The sequence below is a fragment of the Zingiber officinale genome, chromosome 2B (assembly GCF_018446385.1).
Source record: "Zingiber officinale cultivar Zhangliang chromosome 2B, Zo_v1.1, whole genome shotgun sequence".
Classification (NCBI taxonomy): domain Eukaryota; kingdom Viridiplantae; phylum Streptophyta; class Magnoliopsida; order Zingiberales; family Zingiberaceae; genus Zingiber; species Zingiber officinale.
Window position 1 is genome coordinate 1,082,495 of NC_055989.1, and position 24,002 is coordinate 1,106,496.

Here is a 24,002-nt window from a genome sequence, read left to right on the forward strand (position 1 = left end):
TCTACATGTAATGTTGACCAAAAACCTTCTGACCACTTGATCACCATAGAAAACCCCTGAGCTAGAGTACATTTTCTATGCTTATTCTCTATGCAGTTCATTATTCTACTATTTATTTGACTCCTAATATATTTTTAGAACTTGTCTCAAACATCGAGATACCAAGGATCAAAGCAACCACATTACTATCTACAGGTAATGTTGACCAAAAATCTTCTGATGACTTGATCACCATAGAAAAAATGTTGACCAAAAACCTTCTGACGACTTGATCACCATAGAAAATAACTCCTCTAGATCATAATAACTAGGTCAACATTTCAGACACATCATTCCGATTGTGTCTTTTCAACTTTCAAATAGGATCAAACAGAATAAATCGAGAAGCATTCACAACCAAACAACCAAGAAACCAAGCATCCTGTAATTGCTGGGAGAAACATCTATTTTACAGAAGAAGATATCTATAATTACTTCTACCAAGCATGTTTCATAGTTCAATTAGACAAACAGACTGATCATTCCAGACAGTTACATGACTTGAGAGAATTGCAATCTTGAACAAAGCCTTAACGGGGCAAATTTCAGCTTCAACCCACTATAATCTTGAAAGTGCAGGGATTATGCTGTACATGGAGTAGGAATGTCCGACCAGCCCCAGAACCAAAAATGGTTTTCTGTCAATAATCAGGTAGCCACCCTTCTACCGGAAGAGCCGAGGCACCGATCTCTTCGGTATTTTCCCCTCGAGCTTGAGTCGTCGATAGGCTTCCCTGATGTGGCAAGGCCTGATTGGGCCACTTTCCTTTCTTTCCGTCATCACAATTCTTGCTGCAGCATCAACATTCGTTCATACAATGTAATTAGTTCAAAATCAAGACCACAGCAATTTAAGAATCCTCTGTATTTAACTAGAACAACCAATCCTGAGGAGCCAATAAAATGGCCAAGAAAACATATTATGTTGGTATTTTGACTAGAACCAACTTGCCTGTCTCAATTAGCTCACCGACAAACATTTTTGCTATGCCAGACACAACAATAGTCATGGGTATTGAAATTTTTTGGCTTCCCGTGATGCTCGTCAATAGCTGCACGCAAAGTCAGACAAGTTTTAATATCTCACCAATCTTCTCGATTAAGTAATCCCTTTGATAAGCGGGGAAAATGAGCATGCAAACCAATTTTACGAGGGAACATCTATTTTGCTATATTGCCATGGTTTTAGGTTTCTTGTTCTTATCATCAAAAACTCTGTGGAAGACCTCAGAAAACAAAAACACAATCTTGAAATCGCAAGTATTCGTGGGGTGGGGGTCGGGAATGGTACTAAATCAAGAAGCCTAAAAGATTTAGCACCCTACAACTATGTTGGGCAATCCATTTTTCAGCCAAAAAGACCATGAAATCTGAAGCCATCTGTGCATCAGGCTTCATGCTATAGTATAATTCTTTAACATGATTGGTATTTCCAGGTGATGGTGCCTCATGCTACAATAGTGTTGTTGTGTTCTTTAATATGAGTGATGATGCCAGGTAGCTGCATGGTCCACAATTTAAGGGGAGGTGGTTGCATCTGATGGTTGCAAACGACACCAAAATTTCATAACGGCAATATAGTCATAATACATGTATACAACAGATGCACTTCGCGGTAGATACTTAAAACAAGTACCTTATATAAATCATTATATATACTTTAAACTTCTTTTGATAATAATTGTCAAAACAAGTAGTAACCTAAATAAAAAGGCCAAACGAAAGGGAGTAAATCTCCACATGAAATCTGCAATCACAGAGAGCAGTCCCACTAAAATAGAATTCAAGCAATCATGCCAGCATCTTAATCCAGCCTATGGATATTACCAATACAAAACCACTAGTACTTTAAACATTTTGTTTCTTGTTTAGAGAGCACAAGCAAAATTATTTCAATTCTAAAGTCCACAATTAAAAATTCCTTGCCATAGAAATAAAATAAAGCAAACAATTATTAATCTTTTAATCTACATGAATGACTATAGAACCTAAGACAAGCTATCTCCCTCTGATGGCTATAAGCTAAAACTTATTGCAAGCAAAGATGGCATTGTTAAGAGAATGTCTCATGCCTCCTCTAATGCGAAAATGTCTTCACAGCAAACTGTCATTCACTATTTGTGTGCGATAATATCTATAATAGCATGATGAGTTAATGCTAAACATACCCGTCTCATGTTAGATTTCTGAAAGCCAGATCTCCTAAACGATTCATAACGACTCATCTGTTCCTCCGTAAATTGCGAAAGGATTGCCCTGAGGGAAATCAATACAAACAAATATAAAAAATATGTAATGGAGCATCAAGAGAACAAACACTTGTGTGACCAATGACATGACAGAACATTGAGCAAAAGTGGAAACTTAATGAAGTTAACAAAGAACCAAATCCGAGGTAGTAACAAAAAACAACTAGGAAGAATGAATGTTCCAGCAAGTATCACCAAACGGCAGTTGAATGAAGGCCTCAAAAGTTAAATAGCAAATGCACATGCAAAATGTTTCCTAGAGCTTTCAGTGAGGTGCAAACTTACTGCATCTTGGCCATCTTGTCCGGGTCGCCACCAGAGGGGAACTTGCCGAACTCGACATCCATGTTCTCCTCCTCTTCCTCTTCCTCCTCCTCCTTCCCTTTCCCGCCCCCACCGGCGCCGGCCGGTCCCGGGGGAGCGGAGGCCTGGGGCTGCGACGGGGCGTCGGCCTCCTCCTCGTCGACGTCTACGGCGACCGCCACGTCCTCCTCGGCAGGTATGGGCGACTCCGGAGGCGAATCTTGCTCCTCCGCCGCCGCCTCGAACGGGTCCTTCATCGTCCGTAGCTAACCCACCGATCTGACCTTCTCCATTAATCCTATCCGCCCCCGGAGTAGTTAAGGGGATGATAAATGGGCGTTCGGCCCAATTAGTAATGGGCCTTCATTGCATTGCCCAATTTATGGAAAATTATAATTTACCCCAAATGAAATATCAGTAAAAACTGGAGAAAACACTTCACAAAAGTTATGATTTCCCTTTTTTGAGGGGCGAAATAGAAAAATTGGTGAATCCAGCTGTGCATCATCACCAATCAGATTGACAATTGGATAAATAATGCAATCTATTAAATAATTTCCCCATTTCCACTCACTAAAGAGATTTTCCATCAAATTCAAATTTTTTTTAATGTTTTTAATATGTTTAGTTCAAATTATCATATATAAATATATAATAGGAATACATTAACAAAAATTATGAGAGTAAAATATAATCTATTTAAATAATTAAAAATAATGTATAACTTAATTTAATCTAATATTTTATTGTATTAATATCGTTACAAAATCAACATACATATTATTATATTTTTATTTTTTTAAATTTTATATTTTTTAATATATATATATATATATATATATATACTACTTGATGTTTTTAAATAAAATATCACATAATTTTATTTTTATCTAACTTTTATAATTTAAAATAAAATTTTCATTATAAAAATTTTAAGAATATTTTTTTCCAAAAATATAAATATCGGAGGATATTTTTGACCAATAAATTTTATTAATATCAGAATAATGAAAAATCTTACTTTTCTAAGGTTTTTCAATTCCAAATTGATTGTATGTTTTTTTTCTTTATCTACGTGGTGGGCATGAATCATACTTAAAAATCACTGATTAACTAAATAAATTAAAATTTTCGTTAATAACTAACTTTAGATGGATAATTAAAATTATCACAGATAAATTTCAACTAAATACAAGAGTATGTCGTTGTAGTACATCATCATGTGATTTCTTAGGCTTGGGTGGATGATAATAGATGGATAGGCTGCCTAAACAGAACTTCGGATATATTATTATTGAGGAGTTTGAATCGATTCGTTAGGATTCATATATATTTTTTAATTTATTTTAATAATCAATGAAAAATTTTTATAGGATCAAATTGATCATCTCTTGATTAATCGGATAGTAAAAATTAAATAATTGAATTAAAAAAATTAATAATAATAAAATAAAAAATCAAACTAACTTAGTTAATCATTGACTTGAGCCTTTATCTTCGTCAGCACTCAACTACCATTAATTCCTTCCCCTTGTATTCTTTATCACTCGAATACAATAGAAAATCAAGCAAACCTCCATAAATCAGAAACAAATTACTAAAACAAAAAAAAAATGAAAAGAAATAATGTCGGCCGTCCGATTCCATCATCGCCTTTTGCGGCAGGTCAACCTCTTGAATCGGAGCCGTCGGATGGCGATGCCAAAGTCCCACAGGTGCTCCTCTGCATATTGTTGCCGATAATAGAAAAATTCAGTGGGTTATAGTTTAGAGGACGTTCCCTTCGTATATATTGATAGGATGAATAATTTTTATTTATAAATAAATTAAAATCATCTATTTTATCAATACATATAAAACGATCATTCTCTTAACCGTAAAAACAGTTCAGAGGATCTAATTTCGGAGAAATTAGGTCACGGCGCGGCGCTGCCACGATTCCCAGGCAAAGCACCCACTCCGCCATGTCGATCACGTAGCCGAGGCCCAGCACGGACGGCGAAGGAGTTGTCGCTGTAGCCGAGGCCCAACACACCGTCCGATGCGTGGAAGTTGGATCCGACGGCGGAGGAGGTGCACCCGACCACGAGGCCCCACAGCTTAGTCCGCCGACCGTCCGATGAGATCACGGTCGCCGACTCGTTCGCGACGATGCTGTGACCAGCCGAGCCGTCGGACTACCTGCGATCGCATGCGGTCAAACCCACTGTGAAATTATTTTCATTAATAAATGATTTTCAACAGCGTATTCGAAACAGGATCTGCCAGTCTTTCACGACGCGTTCTCGCGTTGACCATGATTAACAATGTTATTGTTAATTCTGTTCCTAATTAATCTCAAGAGAAATTTTCACTTTGCCGCAATTAGTTTTTAACACGTTACATTTTATTCTCATGAATTTAAATATTTACATTTTGAGACTTGTAGTTTTAAAAGTCATTAAATTGTCGGTCGAGGCTGGATGAGATGCAATGTAATGTAATATTGTTAAAGTTCAGGATGTCAATTGGAAAAGGCTAATGTTAATTGCCCGTAATCGTAGGCACATGGGCTCGCCGGCGTCGGGCACGTGGTCAAGGAGAAGGGCACCGAGTTGCGGCACATGTCCCAGGTGAGGTCGCTGCCGGTGTCGGCCACCAGCTCGAAGCGCTGCGCCGGCGTGCCGAGTTGGAACCGCACGAAGTACTGGTCCGTCCCCGCGTACGCCCCGGAGTTGAGCGGCATCTCGAAGGAGGTCGGTGCCGGCGCTGGCGCCGCAAAGCTTCCCGCCGGTGGCGGGAATGCTCTAGCCGCGCGCGGATCGTGTGCTGCCGGAGCTTGTCGTAGAGCCGCCGCGCACGATTGGTCGAGCCTGGGCAACGCGGGGCGGCGGTGAAGCTCGAAGAGGAAGGAGTCTGAGCGTTCTCCCGCGACAGCGGCAAGGGAGAAAGGAAAGCAGAGGAGGAAGAGGAGGAGCAGGGGAGTCGACATTGGAGCAATATGGGACAGGAAACGGAATGTACATTAGTTAGAGAAGCTCAAGCATTAATATGGGGACTTTCTCTTTCTCGTCCTTCTCTACTTCAAAAGTATTACGAGCTTAGCCGATCCGATCCGATCCGATCCGATCCCAATAACGATGATAAAAATCGAATACGTTAGTCTTTAGTCCATCCCAAGGTCAATAATAATAGTATGGACAGTTGTGAGGGGTTGCTAGGGCTAGGAATTTCACTTTGAATTAAAAGTGCTACATAATTAACAAACATGTAAAAACAAATTAAAAAAAAGGAAGAAAATGAGCAAATAAATTAATCTGGAGACCAGATCTCTATATATAAAATACACAGAGAGTATTTAGTGTAATAATTTTTCTTTAGATAATAGTAGTTTGCCAACTTACTGGTATACCATTTTGATTCAACCAAATGGTAATTTAACATCTAGATCACAACCGCAAGAATATATATATATATATATATATATATATATATATATATATATATATATATGAAAAATCTTATGTTGCGGTGTCTTATGTGCGATTTTACTGCTGTACTTGCCACGTCAGCGAGAAAACACAAAAAAAATCAACCTATAGCCTGTCAGGAGGCAGAAAAAGATAGGGGGATCGGTCTGTGGACCGATCCACCTATAGCCTGATCGGTCCACAGACCGATCCGCAGACCGATCAGAGCCTTCCTGGACCGATCGCCTGATCGGTCCAGGAAGGCTGTGAATCGGTTTGCTGACCAATCCACAATAACGTCCGTAGTTTCTGCTGTTCGCAGCAACGCTGATCGGCTGATATATATATATATGAGAAATCTTATGCTACGGTGCCTTATGTGCGGTTTTGCTGCGGTACTTGCCACGTCAGCGGTCTGGACCGATCAGGCTCCAACCTGATCGGTCTGTGGACCGATCAGGCCCTAGGCTGATCTGTCGGCCTGGATCGATCAGGCTCCAACCTGATCGGTCTGGGAGTCTCCTGATCGGTCTGTGGACCGATCAGGCTCCAACCTGATCGGTCTGGGAGTCTTCTGATCGGTCCCCAGACCGATCAACCAACTCTCTGTGAGAGTTGGCTTCGAAGCCTGATCGGTCTGTGGATCGATCAGGCTATAGGTGGATCGGTCCACAGACCGATCCCCCTATCTTTTTCTGCCTCCTGACAGGCTATAGGTTGATTTTTTTTTGTGTTTTCTCGCTGACGTGGCAAGTACCGCAGCAAAACCGCACATAAGGCACCGCAGCATAAGATTTCTCTCTCTCTCTCTCTCTATATATATATATATATATATTTTGTTTTTACATTATGATGCTACATACTCATAGATAATTGAGTGTAAATTTGGACATCTCAATCCTCAAAAGTGAATCGGAGTGTTCGAACAGACTTATGGACATCCAGATTTGCACGCAAAGTATGTAGGATACCCCCTTCTTTCTCTATATATATATACTCGAATGTTCGTTTGCGACTGTGAGCAACATGCTGTTGTGATGTCCCAGTTAATTTTTATTAATATTTTTTTTTTTAAAAAAAAATCTTTCTCCCTATCCACCCTCCGCTCAAAACATTCACTTCATTTTTCCAAATATAATTTTTCTCTCTTAGTAGTTCCTTCCTTCGCCGTTGTCTTCCGTCGTTGTTGCTCCTGCCGGCAACGCTCCTTCTTGTCCACCACAAACAAAGCAAAGGCACCTCAAGCTTATTCTCGAATGGACTGAAAGCTCCCCAAACTGCTATTGTAAGATAAGCAAAGGGGCCGCAAGGTTCTTGAACAAGCCGAAAGCTCCCCGAACTACCGCAAGCAATTCTTCTCGAATGGGTGGCGCTGCCCAAAGCAAAGCTGTTGCTGTTGCTCCTTCTGGCAACTCTATTCTCGATCGTAAATCCTTCCCCCAATATCTATTTTTCTCTATATACAACATTTAGTCAAGCCATTATTTATTTTTTCCTTCTTTCCCTTTCTTATGATTAATTTTTGATTAGGATTTAGAGTTGGTATGTGTAGCAGCTACTATTCATTAGCTGTTACAACTACAATATGTAGCAGCTACTATACAGTAGGTACTACACCGTACAACCCTAACCCTAATAAAATTATGCAACAATCCTTTTTTATAATGTGAATAATCTTTTCTTTTGATAAATTTTAAGTTGTTACACCATGTAGCAGCTACTGTGCATTGGTTACTACAACGTGTAGTAACTATATGCAATAGCGGCTAACAATCCTTAAACCCTAATAAGATAGTATGCAATAATGTTTTTCTCACAACAGGGTGAATAATCTTTTTTCTTGATAAATTTTTTATTTTTAGTTATATAATTTACAGGAAACTTGACAAATATCATATCCCATATTTAATTCGATGGCAAGTCCTTTTATTTTAAGTTATAATTCTCTCTAATTCTAATATATTGTTTATACATGATTTTAAATGATATTTTTAATATAGAAAAAAATATGTTGTCTTTATTAGATGTTAGCCGAGTATTTATGACACCTGGATAGAAGTATCTAATCAAGTTAATGTGTAAAGAGGAGGTAAAAAGAGCTTTTGAAGTACACTTGGATTAAAATCTAACACCTACCTCCTTAACATCGAGAGGAAAATAAAGTTCATGTGTAACTTCAAATATACTATCATGCAAATTCAAATTCAGAGATAAAACTATCGAAGGCTAAAAAATTTAGTAAATTAAAAGATATGCATTAGAAGAGATAAAGGAGCAATTAGATTCTTTACAAATTAGTAATGAATAATAGATATGTTACTTGAAGTTGTAGTGTTTATGCGCCTTCTTGCTTAAACTTTTCCATAATGCATTAACTCTTGAACAAATTAGTGATGTAAAATAGACATTTAAATTTGTCTTATTGTCATTATTTCTATCCAGTATTATAGTTCACTATGTTTCATACATTTTAATATATTATGATTCAAGTTGTAGCTACTATAAACAGTAGTTGTTGCAACGTGAGGCCCACATTATAGCAACTACTTCGCAATAGTTGCTACAATGTGAAAGTGAAAGTATATTGTGTAATTACCCTTATACCCTCATGTTTCCCAATGTGATGACAAATGATAACCTCTAAATCAGGCGAGAAAACATTTTGAACCATCCTATTTGGGAGTAGCTCGGTGCCCGACGGTGTCTTTGTCTATCAACCTCACCATGATGCCTAAAGACAATTATTTAACTTCAATTTCTCAATGAACCACTAAATGAAATGAAAGTTTGATAGTACAAGTATAGATGTTAAGTCTTCTTCATATATGTCGTCATCATTGTTATGATGATTATTGATAATTGATCTGGCAAATATTTTTCCAAAGTTGCTACAACTTTGCAACAAGTAGGGTTTAACCACATTGTTGCAGTTAATGTCGAGTAGTTGATACAACGTTACAACCCCTTTTTTAAACTCTAAACCCTGAAAGTTGAATTTAAAAGTGAAGACCTATATATAATCAACTTAAATCATTGTAGCAGATAGGAAAAGAATCAAAACCCTTAAAAAAAATCAAAACCCTAAACAAGATGAGAAGAATCAAAACACTAAACTCTAACGAAATAGTTATGATAGAGGCGAAGCTTCGGAGGAGAAAACCAAGCATCGTGGAGAATTTGATAGATGGAGACATTGTCGGGCACCGAGCTACTTCCTAATAGGAAGAATCAAAACCCTTAAAAAATCAAAACCCTAAACAAGATGAGAAGAATCAAAACACTAAATTCTAACGAAATAGTTATGATAGAGCGAATCTTCGAAGGAGAAAACCAAGCATTGTGGAGAAGTTGATAGATGAAGACACCGTTGGGCACCGAGCTACTTCCTAATAGGATGGTTCAAAATGTTTTCTCGCCCAATTTAGAGGTTATCACTTGTTATCACATTGGGAACCATGAGGGTAGAAGGGTAATTATACAATATACTTTCACTTACACTTTGTAGCAACTGTTGTGGAGTAGTTGCTACAATGTGTAGCAGCTACCCAACAGTAGCTACTATAACGTGTAATAATTATCCGACGATAATTGTTACAATATGCATTATTATGATTCTCTTTAGTTTCATATTTTAAGATTAACAACACCGCAAGTGAAGAAGTTTCTATAAATACTTTGGACCAACGATATTAAATTAATTTTTTATGAGTAAGAATCAGTGCTAACACACATTTATCAAGTCTAATTTATAGACGTGAGGTACTAATTTACGCGGTGTGTGTGATGACTAATTTCTTATTATTATCCTACATTGTTGATGATAATAGGTAGTTTAATTTATCATTGTGACATGTAAAGCTGGTTAAGCAAATGTTTGTACTCAACTTTCAAACCACAAGTTTATATATATTAATATCAGACAGGTTAACTGGAATGATCTAAACTTATTAATAATTATCTATCTTCTTAGTTATTAATTAAAAAGGGCACTTTTGGTGTGTTTAGGTCTCATTCTCCTACTAACTCCACTGATATATTGCCTTTCATTTAAATACAATGTGTGATAGTGTGGCTATATTTTTAAAGACTAAACTTATTTAAATTTTTATTACATATTATGATTTCATATATAATATTATCATCTTGGTTATTTTATTTAGACTTTGTCGTTCTTAAAATTGATTATTTGGAATTGATCTTGAAATGATAATAGCTATTTTTAACTTTGGAAAAACAATTTATAAATTTTAGTCAAGATTATTGGATTACATATTTGGATTTTTTTTATACTTTCGTTAAAAAGGTGTTGTTTTGTGAAGGGTAATTTTAAAAAATCTTCGTAAAACTTAACAACATTTTTAAAAATATCTTTAAAAATCATATTAATGTCCATTTTAATATCACAATATCTCTACTCTATCAACAAAAACCTTAAAAATTAAACAAATATTTCAAACTTAAAAAGAGATATTTTTATAGCAAAATAAAAATATGAGAGGGTAAGTATTTTGATTTTAATAACAGATATTTTTGAAAAACTATTATATCTTAAAAATATTTTCATAATTTTGACTTATTAAATGGATATCATTTCACATAACAAAAAATCAATGTTTCCATTAGGGTGAGCAAAAGTTCGGTTAAATCGAATAAATCGATCGAATTTAAAATTTTAATTCGGTTTATTTAGAATTTCAATTTTTTTTCTCCAAAAAATAGATTAATTCGGTTCGGATTCAGTTTTGAATTTTTTTATTTGATTAAACCGAATTGATCCAATTTTTGAACCAAATCGGTTTTTTCCACCATAAATTTTAGACCGAACCAAATTTTTATTAAGACAAACCAAATTTTTAGAAAAAATTGATTTATTCGAGTTGTTCGGTTTTATTAAAAATTCGATTCGGTTCGGTTCAATTTTCATCAAAAATTAATTCGGTTCGGTTTGTTTGAAAAAAATCGGTTCGATTCGATTCGGTTCAATTTTAATCGAATACTCACCCCTAATTTTCATGGTGACGAAGAAAAATTTATTATTATTACAGTTCAGGTATCTAAATCTTTAGTTCAGTTAGTTTTGGAGATAAATAACCCAACCATACACCAACTACGAGGCAAATTCGAAAGTGTGAACAACTCCTCGTCCAACCGTCAATATCTCAAATTTTTCATATATTTGAACTTTATGATATCATCATAAATCAATAAATAAAGAAATAAATTTTCATAGAATAAGTATGAGAGGGACAAAAAAATATGCATATAGATTCTTGAAAGATTAAGACATTAAAACCAGTCCCAGCATGGAAATTACAAACAACTAAACTGGGCGACTAATTGAATGTAAACTCAAGGAAAAATCAACCTAGAAGACAAATTAATCATTGATGAACCAAAGAAATGCAATGCAAATAAACTTCTCATTTCCTTAGAATGATTTATTGCCTAGCAAACTAAAACCAAAAAACCTGAGATGATGCAGTTGCTGTGTTTTTTTCCATTAATGGGTGCCAAGACTAAAATATTTACCAACCTGTTTGAACGATGATAAAACTAGCGTCCAGCAGTATTTACCAGCTTGTTTGAACGATGATAAAACTAGCATCCAGCAGTATTTACTCATTCCTTCTTTCACCTTCTCGGCCAGGAATCCATCACAATTAGCGCCTTTAATAGTGAATTCCGTAAGAAGGTCCTCGAATAGTCTCTGTAAAGATGTCTTGAATGTGGTCGAACAACTCTTAAACTCGCCTTCACCGACAACACATCCAACTTGAGCACCATCCATGTAAGCTTTGCATGAGACTAGGATGGTACGCCCCCGGTCACGGAAATGTCCAGCCACGAAGTCACCAAAATGCTGCAAAATGTTGTTGGTTAAGTGGTTAAGCTTTCAAAATCGCCATGAATCAACAATGGCAACGATTATTCTAGTCATACTCAGGATCAAAAAGCAAGAAACGACGCATGATCCACAAAATCTTCCAATAGCTTGACCGTCAATATGATCATCATCAATAAGCCATGTTTGACAACTATTTGAGATGGGCTGATAAGTTAAGATAAATTTTGGCTGACATCTAGGAATAACAACAACCTTCTGCCTTTTTCATCCAGGTTTGGCACTAATATTGATAGTTTTAAGGAAAATAAAAGGAATTAAATAAAAGCTACAAAAACGAAATGACATACCATCGGCGGCTTCCGTAGTGAGTATAGCATTGTGGTGCAGGATAAGAGAAAGGTATTTTCATTATAAGTGAGGGATTTCTGCTCCCCATACTCTGTATTAGTTGTTCGTGCATATCCTGGCTCATTAAAGTATGGCTTTGCATTTAGAACTAGAGCCTGAATAGAAACCAAGACCTGCAACATTGTTGATTTTGATGGATTCCACCTTTCGCATCCCATGCCATACCAGGTATTCAGAAGGCTAAGACAAACCTTCCCATATTTATACAAGTTTGGGTTGAGTCTGAGTCCACCAGAGTGATAATGAAGAATCTAAATAAGGAGAATTCTAGTTAATTTGGCTAAACTCATGAGAAACATTGTTACATAGAAATAGAGTGAGAAAAGTTTCATACAGGAGGAACATGTGGATATTGTGGAGGAAAGTATACATCAAAGAAGAATAGACCATCGTGATATGGAGTTCCTGCTGCTCCTATAATTACAGCCCTCAGAATGTCCATCCTACCTTCATATACGCGAACATATATTGTTTCTGCTCGGGATATGAAAAAGAAAGAAATAAGACAGACAATGTCAGATCCAAGAAGCATGGCAAAAAGAAACGACATGATGAACCTGATAACCAAATATTCTAGTTTAATTCTCTGGATATCAAATAAGACCAGCTTACAAATCGACATCTAAAGGCGTGAATTCTCTCACAGAAGCACTTGATAATATTGATAATGACAATCAGGAAACAATATTGGACTTGAAATATCAGAGCAACTTGAATTTCAGTGCTGTTTGCCTGAGAAACACTGCCACTAGTGGACTTGTCCAAAAGATTTTGATGTGCATCATCATAAACAAGGCAAGTATTTAACAACCACAATTTTGTACTTTGTTCTCAGAAAATAAAACACATCACAATCTGTCACCTAATAGAAAGGTAATACTTTGGATATCTGAATCCTCTAGATATGCAGAATTATGCCAAGTGCAGAAGTTGATCTACGAATTGTATTTACATCTAAAATTCTAGCATTTCCAACCTACTTGATTATAAATTGTTAATGAATCCTAAAAAAACTAAATATAAGCATTTTGAAAAGCAAAAAAAAGAACTCTTCACAAACAGTAGACTTATAAAAGCATTTGATACAATCAGAGAATTTATAGTGTAAAACAATTGTAATAAACAAAAGAGTATAAAGTCGGCATTCAACATATCTAAATTAAATACCTAAAATAGAATGATCTTACCAGGTAAATCTTTCTCTAGAAGCTTCCACTCAAGCTGAATCCTTTTTGCCCAATTTTTTGAAGGCTGTTAATAAAAAGAGATTAGGAAATTATCATCATTCGTTGCCACATCCCTGCCCTACTGCCAGGCTATACTTCTGTATCAATCTCATCCACATTATTTATGCAATCGATCATATAACACCGACCGTGGTGGGTAGATTCAGATGACCATATCAATGGAAATTATCATCCCTAAGAGTGATGGCACTTACCTTAATTTCCCGACAAGACGGAACACCATCGAGATGCTCTGGGATGCTGAAATAGTGATCCGAGTGTTCTTTAACAGTATCAAATTTCTTAAATGATTTATACTTCACATCGATCTCATCTTCAACAATGATCTTCTTGTTCTTTTTTGGCTCTTCGGCTGCAGCAGGATTCTTCAACCGAGGTTCAGGTGCTTCAACACCAGTTGGCAGGTCTGTATCATCAAACTTAGCAGCCGAAACCAAATTGGAATCCTTCTCGCCGGTGTCAGCGCCAAGCCTATGACGAAATCGACAAATCGTGAGAAAAAAACAGGCGATCAAAAGGGGGGCGACGAGGAAGGAGGGCTCACTCGGGGTCGATGAAGATGGGAGGGTGTGACGGCAGCGGCTGCTCCATGGACTCCAATGCCAATGGCGAAGATCAGGGGCGATCCAACGAGGGCTCCCGCGAAGCGGAGGAGGAGGAGATGGAAGCGAGAAGAGGGATCGGAGGGGAAGCGATGACGATCCGCAGGATTTAATGGGTCGAGGAGGAAACATACCGCCGACGGAGTCGAGGAGCCGCGAGGCGAATTGGCGGAGAAATCCTATCCGATTACCGGAATCGGTGCAATTTAGTCGGATTGTTTTAATTGAAGAGTGATATTAATTTTGAATATTTTTTTTAATTATTATTTTAAATAAATTTAATTAATTAAGTGTTAACTGAAGTAATTCATTCGTTAATTCTATTTTAATAAAATTTTGATTTAATTTGGTTAGTTAATATTAAATCGATTTTCGATTAATTTATTGACTGAATTAATCGTATGCTCACCCCTAGTGTAAGGATAACAATGGATCGGGTTCGGGTCGAATTCTATATCCTCCGTCCCCATATCCATCGGGTATAGGATCTCCAATGGGTATACTCATACCCATTAAATGATCGGATATCTTCTAGGGTGCGTTTGGTTCAAGTTATCATGTATAACCTTGGTTATGTGATTATCAAGTAATCACATAACCAAGGTTATGGGAAATAAAACATAACTAAATTTGTTTGGTTCAATCTAGGTAATGCAACTAAAATATGTTTGTTTGAAGATTTTAATGAATAACCTAGTTTAATATTTTACTATATTACCCTTAGTTACAAAATCAACTATACATAATAATAATAATAATAATATTATTATTATTATTATTTAAACTCTATTATATTTTACTATATTTTTATATTTTTTTAATTTTAAATTTTTTAAGTTTTTTTTTAATTTTTTTTACTTTTTTATTTTTTAGGTTTTTTTTAAAAAAAAATTAGGGTTTTTTACATTTTTCTAATTTTTTTTATGTTTTTTAACATTTTTTTTATTATTTTTTACTTTTTTAAAATTTTTTACGTTTTTTCTATTTTATTATTTTTATATATATTTTTTTAAAAAATATGTTTTTTCTATTTTTTAATGTTTTTTTTTTAATTTTTTTAAATTTTTTACCATTTTTTAATATTTTTATTTTTTTAAAAAAAAATATGTTTTTTTTAATTTTATTTTTTTATATTTTCCATTTTTTTCTTTATATTTTACTTTTTTGTCACATTTTTATGTTATCTGAGAGTATTTTGGGTAAAAAAATTCGATAATTGCATGCCCCTTTTGCTGACGTGTCGGGCATGGAACATTACTCGGGAATCATCGATTACCTAAACCAAACAGAGTTTTTGTTGATAACCTTGGATGGATAACCAAGGTTATCAAGAATAACCCCCAACCAAACGCACCCTATAGTTATAATTTTTCTTCTTTCTATCCAACTATTATTATTCAACAAAAATATATTAAAATTAACAACCTATTAAAAAAATATATATAATTAAAAAAATAGATTAAACATCTATATAGTCTCCTCCTAATATCAACAAAAATTGTAAGTTAATTTTGGAAAAAGAAATTTTTCTTTAATATATGTATATATATTATTTTATCGGGTATTCGGGTCGGGTATTAGGTAATGATAGTCCATCCATATCCTCCTCCATTCGGGTCGGATGTCGGATCCTCCATCGAGTTCGGGTGAAATTGTCATCCCTATCACAAGGCATAATTCACCTTGGCAAACTTTTTCATGCAATTTAGTAGAACATTTCTACAATAGGCTTGTTACATAATTGTATATGTTATGTCATATTAAACATTCTGAGATAAAATTTTTTTAATCAACATCGTATAATATCATATTAAATATTTAGTATATCAAAAATTTCAATATACTATATATTTATTAGTATAAATTCTATACTCATGTGGCTTGCAATTCTCGCGGTGAGGCGAATTGGTGGAGCCGAAAATCCTATCCGAGTACCAGGATCGATGAAATTTAGTTGGACATGCTTTATTTTAATCGAAGAGTAATATGTGTCCGCTAATGGACCGTGCCATGGGGAATTGGAACAATAACTATAAAATTATCAGGGTAGAGAATCCGTCACAAGGCATAAACTCTTTCCGCCCCTGGCGAACTTTTTGATACATTTTAGAAGAACGCTCATGCGTAAGGCTGGTTACATAATGCTATATCTTATGTCATATTAAACATTCTTATACAAGAAAATTTTAAATCAATATCATATTAAACATCAAGTGTATCAAAAATTTCAATATACTATATTTCTATTAGTAAAATTTTTATACTCACGTGGCTTGCAATCCCCGTGGCGAGGCGAATTGGCGGAGCTGAAAATCCTATCCGAGTATCAGGATCAATGCAATTTAGTCGGACAGACTTTGTTTTAATTGAAGAGCGATATGTATCCGTTGATGGACCGTGCCATGGGGAATTGGAATGATAACGATAAAATTATCAGGGTAGAGGATTAGTCACAAGGCATAATTCACCTTGGCAAACGTTTTGAGGCAATTTAGTAGAACACTTCTGCGTAGGGCTGGTTACATAACTCTATATCTTCTGTCATATTAAATATTCTGATATAAGAAAATTTTAAATCAACATCATATAATATCATATTAAATATCTAGTGTATCAAAAATTTCAATATACTATATTTTTATTAGTATAAATTCTATACTCATATGGCTTGCAATTCCCGTGGCTAGGTGAATTGGTGGAGCCGAAAATCCTATCCGAGTACCACGATCGATGCAATTTAGTCGGATAGACTTTGTTTTAATTGAAAAGTGACGTGTACGTTGATGAACAGTGCCATGGGGAATTAGAACAATAACAATAAAATTATTATGGTAGAGGATCCGTCACGAGGCATAAACTCTTTCTTCCCCTAGCGAACTTTTTGATACATTTTAGTAGAACGCTTCTGGATAAAGATGGTTACATAATACTATATCTTATGTCATATTAAACATTATGATATAAGAAAATTTTAAATCAACATCATATAATATCATATTAAACATCTAGTATATCCAAAATTTCAATATACTATATTTTTATTAGTATAAATTTTATACTCATGTGGCGTGCAATCCCCACGGCGAGGCGAATTGGTGGAGCCGAAAATCCTATCCAAGTACCGAGATCGATGCAATTTAGTCGGCCAGACTTTGTTTTAATTGAAGAGCGACATGTGTCCGCTGATGGATCGTGCCATGGGGAATTGGAACAATAACAATAAAATTATCAGGGTAGAGGATCCGTCACAAGGCATAATTAGCCTTGGCAAACTTTTTGATGCAATTTATAGAACGCTTCTGCATAAGACTGGTTACATAACTCTATATCTTATGTCATATTAAGCATTCTGACATAACAAAATTTTAAATCAACATTATATAATATCATATTAAACATCTAGTAAGCCCCCACGGGCGGGACAACTGGTTATGACATGGATTCTTGCAGCATGAGTCGAGAGGTCGAGGGTCTGCGGCAGCATATGCGATAACATCAATATCTGTCCGTGCTAAACACCTGAGACCACCATGTCATAGCTGGGCCCGTATTCACCGTGATTTACTCCCTCTCATACTTGTGGGGCCGGGTTGAGGGGGCCGCTGGGTTGGCGGTTCCAACCTTTTGCAGCATATTAAACATCTAGTATATCAAAAATTTCAATATACTATATATTTATTAGTATAAATTCTATATTCACGTGGCTTGCAATTCCCGTGGCGAGGCGAATTGGTGGAGCCAAAAATCCTATCCGAGTAGTAGGATCGATGCAATTTAGTCGGATAGACTTTGTTTTAATTGAAGAGTGACATGTGTCCGCTGATGGACCGTGCCATGGGGAATTGGAACAATAACGATAAAATTATCAGGGTAGAGGATCCATCACGAGGCATAAACCCTTTCCGCCCCTGGCGAACTTTTTGATACATTTTAGTAGAACGCTTTTGTGTAGAACTGGTTACATAACGCTATATCTTATGTCATATTAAACATTATGATATAATACAATTTTAAATCAACATCATATAATATCATATTAAATATCAAGTATATCAAAAATTTCAATATATAGATGTGCAAGCCTAGTGCCCCTACAAATGTGATGTAGTAGTTAAATATTTACGAGAATAAAGAAGACGATCAAAGTTCGAATACCAATAAAAATGAATGTTGACCTCTAAGTAAAAAAGCTATACTTAGGATTTATCCCATAAGCTAATCGGGAGAGAAAAAGTCATCTATTTCTTAGATTAATCGAACAAAGTCTAACATCTGCATTATAAAAAAGTAAAATAAAATAGTGATGGTATCCAAAGTGCTTGCACGGTCGATCTTTATTACTCAGTCGGACTTCATTCATTATACTTTTCAGTCCGATTAAAAGGGAAAACATATGATGGTATTCAGAGTGCCCACATGAACTGATCTTCATTGCTCATGCTCATCATCCTTTCTCAGTCGAGAATCCTGTACGGGTTAAAACATCTTGAATGATGGTTTCGTTGTGCGCAGGAGTAACCATGCAACATGTGGTCGCCATGGGAATTGTCAGACCAAGCGATGCCACTTGGAGTTTCCCCAAACGGTTGTTCCCTAACAACTTCGCAAAGGGATAACGAGAGTAAACGTGCCCCTAACAGTTGTTTCCTAACAAATTCACAAAGAGATAACGAGAGTAAACGTGGCACGCCACATGGAGAATCCCCTAATAGTTGTTCCTAACAGTCTCACAAAGGGATAACGGGAGGAAATATGACACACCATGTGGAGATTCCTTAATGGTTGTTCCCTAACAACTTCACAAAGGGATAACGGGAGCAGAAGTGTCATGCTATGTGGAGGTTCTTCCTGACAATTGTTCTCTAATAGCTCCTCAAGAAGAAAAGGGAGGAGATGTGACACGACATATGGAGATTCCTTTCAGCCGTTGTTCCTTGGGAAGCAACTATATAAGGGTTGACGAAGGTATGACAAGTTATGATTGTTTTCTTCTGGCCCCTCTTTTCCATTACACACTTTCTATTTTTATTCTCGCACACTCGCCTTATCACAAGTCTTTCTTTATCCAGATCTTCACTGCCTTGACCATTGAAGGGGCAACACTGGTAAAGCCAACCCAACACTAACAACATTTATGTTGCAGGATGCGGCGTAAGTTCATTGTCGACAAGCCCTAATTTTCTACGAGTTCAATTAGAGATGGTGTAGGGAGGAGCCCAAGTGGATGAAGAAGAACCCATCAACTTGGCATTGTCTCTACTAAACGAAAAATTACAATGCTTTGTATTGGGATTCAATCAAAGTCACACATTGAAAAGATTTGGAAAAGATCATGAGTTTAAAAGAATGTATGATATATCCATTGGTATGAGACCTTTTGGAAAGAGCTCAAAAGCAAAGTGATGAGGGCTTAGACCCAAAGTGGACAATATCATATCATTGTAGAGATATGTGCATTCCTTTTAGACGCAATAATTGATATCAAAGCCATGGTCCAAACCAGATGCTCGCGAGGAGGCCCGAAGTAGGTCAAGGTGAACGAATGCTTGCAGGAAAGGTCCGGAGCAGGTTAGGATGACGGGTGCTCGCAGGGAGACCCGGAGCAGGTTAAGTGTAACCAGATGCCATGTAGGGGTGATCGGATGCTTACGGGAAAGGGCCGGAGCAGGTTAGGGTGACCGGTGCTCGCGGGGAGACCCGGAGCAGGTCAAGAGTGACCGGATGCTCGCGGGAAGGCCCAACCATGAGAGTAATGGTAGTCCTTCATTGTACAGATATGTGAACATTCTTCGATCGTGCTTAGTGGACGAGAAGAAGCTACGGGGAAACCTTTTTCGTTGGAAATCTTCACACATGGTTGTCACTATAGTGGAGGAGGCCTTAAGGTAGGCTTAAGCTCCTTGTGCTGAAGAAGAAGAGGCAACCCCTATTGGAAGGCCGCCAATACCTGAGCTTCAATCGCAAAGTTCCCAGGCTTCCTTTATCACCCTGATAAGTGACCTATGGATCTTGAACCCTTGGGTGTCATGCTCGCCATCTATTGCCCAGAGAAAAGGCATGTAGTTGAAGTACCTATGAAGCTGATAATGTCTAAAAGGATAGACGGCCAACAAGTACCCTTCTACAAGGAGGTTTTGAAAGAAGCTCTACCTAAGCACTTCCGACCTCCTCAAATTACGAAATATAATGGGGCGACTAACCTAGACATATGTCACTTTGAAAACCCAACCCTTTACATCAATATATTGAGGGGGTCAAGTGTTAAGTCTTCTGCACTACTTTAATCGGGCTTGCTCGGTAATGGTTCAATACATTATGGTCAAGATCTATCCATTCATTTGATAACTTCACTACCTTATTTTTGTGCCATTTTTTTAGTTCGAAAAGGTACCCTCCTATCTCTGTCAGTTTATTTAATCTCAAGCAAAAGCCTTAGGAATCTCTGAAGAAATATATATAAAACGGTTCACCAACACTGCATAGGAAATCTCGTTTGTTGTTCTTGAGATTTTAACGGGCACATTTGTTCAAGGATTACAGGACGAAGAGTCTTTTTTAGTCTCTATTAAAGAAACTGTCTGTTGATTATGACATCATGCTTGCTCAGGCTGAAACATATATTAATATGGAAGAGACTAAGAAGGCTCAGCAAGAGAAACATAGATCCTGACTTGGTGAAGTATTAGAGCACCATCCTGAGCCTAGGGTGTAGGATTAATGATGCACTAGAGTGGGTGAATACCACTTGCTCGCTTTCATCTTTATTTTATGTTGTTCGTTCTATCAAAGTCGTTAGTACGCAGTGGAAATATAGAAATAAAAACAACCAAGACAAACAAAGGAGTTTTACTTGGTTCACAACCCCTAGGGTGCTAGGTCTAAGGTCTACGCACTTAGCGTAAGTCCACTAGAACTTTCTCCTTCCAGATAATTTTTGGAGGAAGAAAAATTTCTTACACTTTGTAAGGCACAATAAAAAATAGATCAAATAAAACAGTATATAAATAAATACAAACACTTGTGGTTGAGTCGATCTGAAAGTCCTAAGTATCGCGCACTTCTCCCGGCTCGTCCCCAATCGTACAAGTAGAACCTTGAGCACAGAACACACAAATCGATGATGAAGTGATTGATGGAATTGATAATTTGAAGGTTATGTTCATGGTTTCTTATATAGACTAAATCCAGGAGGTTGGAAGCCCTTTCAAACGCCTACAGTAGAGCTTCATATGATATGACTTAATCGTGACTTATCCATGTCCAGGTGCCTGGATCATCCCCGGGAACCTGGATTACTAACGTGGTGCTTTCTCACCGAAGCATTATCCCATTGTGTCTTACCCGGATCGGGCGCCTAGATCCCTTCCGGACGCTTGGATGTTGACATTACGTTCTCTAGGTAAAACTTTATCTAGCTCGATCCATTGCAGCTTATCCTTATCCAAGCTCTTGGACTTGTCTCGGTCACTCAGACTCTAGAGCACCTAGAATATGCGCAATCAACCAATAAAACATAATCTTGTAATATATCTGACCTATTAGGTTTACTTGGTTCTTGCTTAGAGTTTACTCCTCTAAGACTTCTACATAAAGTTTATTCTATTAGGATTTTTCCTTTCAGCAAACATCTGGTCACTTTCACCTACTTAGACTTACCACTTGCCAGACATTTGGTCACCATTGACTTGTCTGGACTTGCTTTGCTAAATATTCGGTCACCCTTGACCTATTTGGACTAAGCATCTGATCACCTTGATATGCTTGAACTTTTTCCTTGCCTAACATCCGATTCTCTCTAACCTGCTTAAACTTTCCTTGCTAATCATTATGTTGCCCTTGACCTAACTGGTCTTTTGCTTAACATCTAGTTCTCATTAACTTGCTAAGTCTTGCCCTTGTTAGTCATTCAATCATCCTTTAACCTAACTAGACTTTATCATTGCTAATCATCCAATTAACCTTTGACCTGACTAGACTAGACTTCACTCTTGCTAGTTATTCGATTAATATTTGACCCGACTAGGCTTCACTCTTGTCTCACTTTCCAACATCTTGTACTGTTTGGATTAGCCCTTAGTCAAACACTAGTATATTGTCAAATATCAAAACCCTGACGGTTGATTGCACTAACAATATATTTTTTTTAAATGTTTGACAATACTCTTAAGTTACACTCAAAAGGGCTTCTTATGTCAACTAAAGGAAAGGGGATCTAAATTTCAAAATTTTATAACTTAAGCTAATCTCTCTCCCTTTGACACACATAAAAAAAATATGACCGAAGATTCTTCTAAGATGTAAACTTCTAAGGTTTTACACCAATAATATTGACATTGGTTAAGACTTTCTACACATACTTTTGAAAGACCAATTTTGAAAATATTCACTTAACTTTTAAAAGTCTTTCATAATTTTCAATTAGTAAAGGTATTTTTCCAATATTTTATATTATGAAAATTCTCAAGTGTTTTAATGTTTAAAATTTTAATTAAAAAATTTCCAAAGTTTTTCAAAATATTTTAAATTTTTTTAAGAATTTCCAAAAGGATTTTGTTTTTCTTCAGAAGAAAGATTTTTCAAAACGAATTTTTTCAAGAGTTTTCAAAAGGAGTTTTCTCAAGAATTTTCAAAAAAAAATTAAGAATTTTCAAAAAGAATATTTTTTTTTTCTTCAAGTGTGGTTTGAAAAGGTTGATCTTCCAAAAAAAAAAAAAAAAATCATTAGAGATACATACTGTCCATTTGTTGGTGTCCAGGTGTCGGTATTTGATATGGGTAGCGAAGACATAGATTAAGACTCCAATTATCAGATGGTATTTTCTTCTTAACTGTGCCACTGTTCTTTTTTTTTCCGATGATTGATTATATATATTTACATTATTATTCAAAGGGGAGTTTTTACATGATAAAATTATTATCATGGGATCAAAAGATCACAGATTTAAATTCTGAAAATAATCTCTTGTAAAAAGTAAGATAATACTATGTATAATGAATTCTTCCTCGGGATCCCGTATGACAGGAACTTCATACGCCGGAATCCATTAATCTCGTAGTAAGTCTTCAACCTCAGTGAGAAATCATTTACGCATTGGTTTATGGTGTCACTGAAATTTTGAGAAATTGAACAGTTTGTTTCTTTTTTTTCTTCTGACAAGTATTTTCAGTTCTGAACTCCCTGTGAATTTGTAGATAATCTGCCCTATTGATAACAATTGGGTACCTAGTTCCGAACTAGGGCCAAATCTACTGCTGATTATTAAAAAGTGTAACTGATACGGTGATAATGATGGACCCTTCAAAAATAAGTCAAAGCAATGAGGAACGGTTAATATGGAGGTCAAAATCAAATGGTCAAAATCGTAGAGTCGGATGAACTTGAAAACTACGAACCAAGCAGGGTTGGTTGAGCGGGATCTCGATGCCAGTCGGGCATGAAGGGCCGACCAGACTGTTAGATCGGTTTCCTCCATAACTTGCAGATGAGGTTTAGAGCTGAATACAAAATTACCCGGCCCATCGTCCTTGCCGATCAAATATAAGGGCCGATCGAGCATAATGCGCCTCTCCGATAACATGAAAGCTGAATGAAGAACAGATCAGTAGCTGCATGTTATACGATCGAGCTGGTGATATACCGGCCTAGTTGCAGTCGATCGGCCTATAGCCGAACTTAGATATCTGTCTTATCGTATTCTTTTGAAAATTTATGTCGGAAAGGACAGAGAATATTTCATCGGCAAATAGTTCTTTAGAAAAGCTTCCAGCCCATCAACTTACAACGATTTACGTGCTTATTTGAGGAAATGTGTTAGAGGCACTTTATGATATATCCTTTCTTAGGAAAGTTTCGAGAAACA

The 24,002-nt window shown here is 36.4% G+C and overlaps 2 protein-coding genes and 1 pseudogene across 2 annotated transcripts; all 3 read right to left on the minus strand.

Moving 5' to 3' along the window:
* Positions 1-403: 403 nt before the first annotated feature.
* LOC122044964 (transcription initiation factor TFIID subunit 11-like) lies at positions 404-2,893 on the minus strand. Its single transcript, XM_042604997.1, has 4 exons — positions 2,574-2,893; positions 2,208-2,295; positions 992-1,091; positions 404-831 (listed from the first exon to the last, which is right to left on the minus strand). The coding sequence occupies exons 1-4, from the start codon at positions 2,846-2,848 to the stop codon at positions 704-706; spliced, it is 591 nt and encodes a 196-aa protein (XP_042460931.1). The 5' UTR covers positions 2,849-2,893; the 3' UTR covers positions 404-703.
* A 1,614-nt stretch (positions 2,894-4,507) lies between these two features.
* LOC122048063 lies at positions 4,508-7,509 on the minus strand (annotated as a pseudogene).
* Positions 7,510-11,344: 3,835 nt separating this feature from the next.
* On the minus strand, positions 11,345-14,131 carry LOC122048064 (putative ubiquitin-conjugating enzyme E2 38). The gene is made up of 6 exons (XM_042609672.1): positions 14,085-14,131; positions 13,735-14,011; positions 13,481-13,544; positions 12,628-12,767; positions 12,233-12,544; positions 11,345-11,900 (listed from the first exon to the last, which is right to left on the minus strand). The coding sequence occupies exons 1-6, from the start codon at positions 14,129-14,131 to the stop codon at positions 11,541-11,543; spliced, it is 1,200 nt and encodes a 399-aa protein (XP_042465606.1). The 3' UTR covers positions 11,345-11,540.
* Positions 14,132-24,002: the final 9,871 nt, after the last annotated feature.

Coding starts and splice junctions, on each gene's coding strand:
- LOC122044964 (XM_042604997.1), bottom strand. CDS start 2,848: ATGAAGGACCCGTTCGAGGCGGCGGCGGAGGAGCAAGATTCGCCTCCG. Junction 2,296..2,573: donor GACAAGATGGCCAAGATGCA/GTAAGTTTGCAC, acceptor GATTTCCCTCAG/GGCAATCCTTTCGCAATTTA. Junction 1,092..2,207: donor AGAAATCTAACATGAGACGG/GTATGTTTAGCA, acceptor CTTTGCGTGCAG/CTATTGACGAGCATCACGGG.
- LOC122048064 (XM_042609672.1), bottom strand. CDS start 14,131: ATGGAGCAGCCGCTGCCGTCACACCCTCCCATCTTCATCGACCCCGA. Junction 14,012..14,084: donor CCCATCTTCATCGACCCCGA/GTGAGCCCTCCT, acceptor ATTTCGTCATAG/GCTTGGCGCTGACACCGGCG. Junction 12,545..12,627: donor AATATCCACATGTTCCTCCT/GTATGAAACTTT, acceptor CTCCTTATTTAG/ATTCTTCATTATCACTCTGG.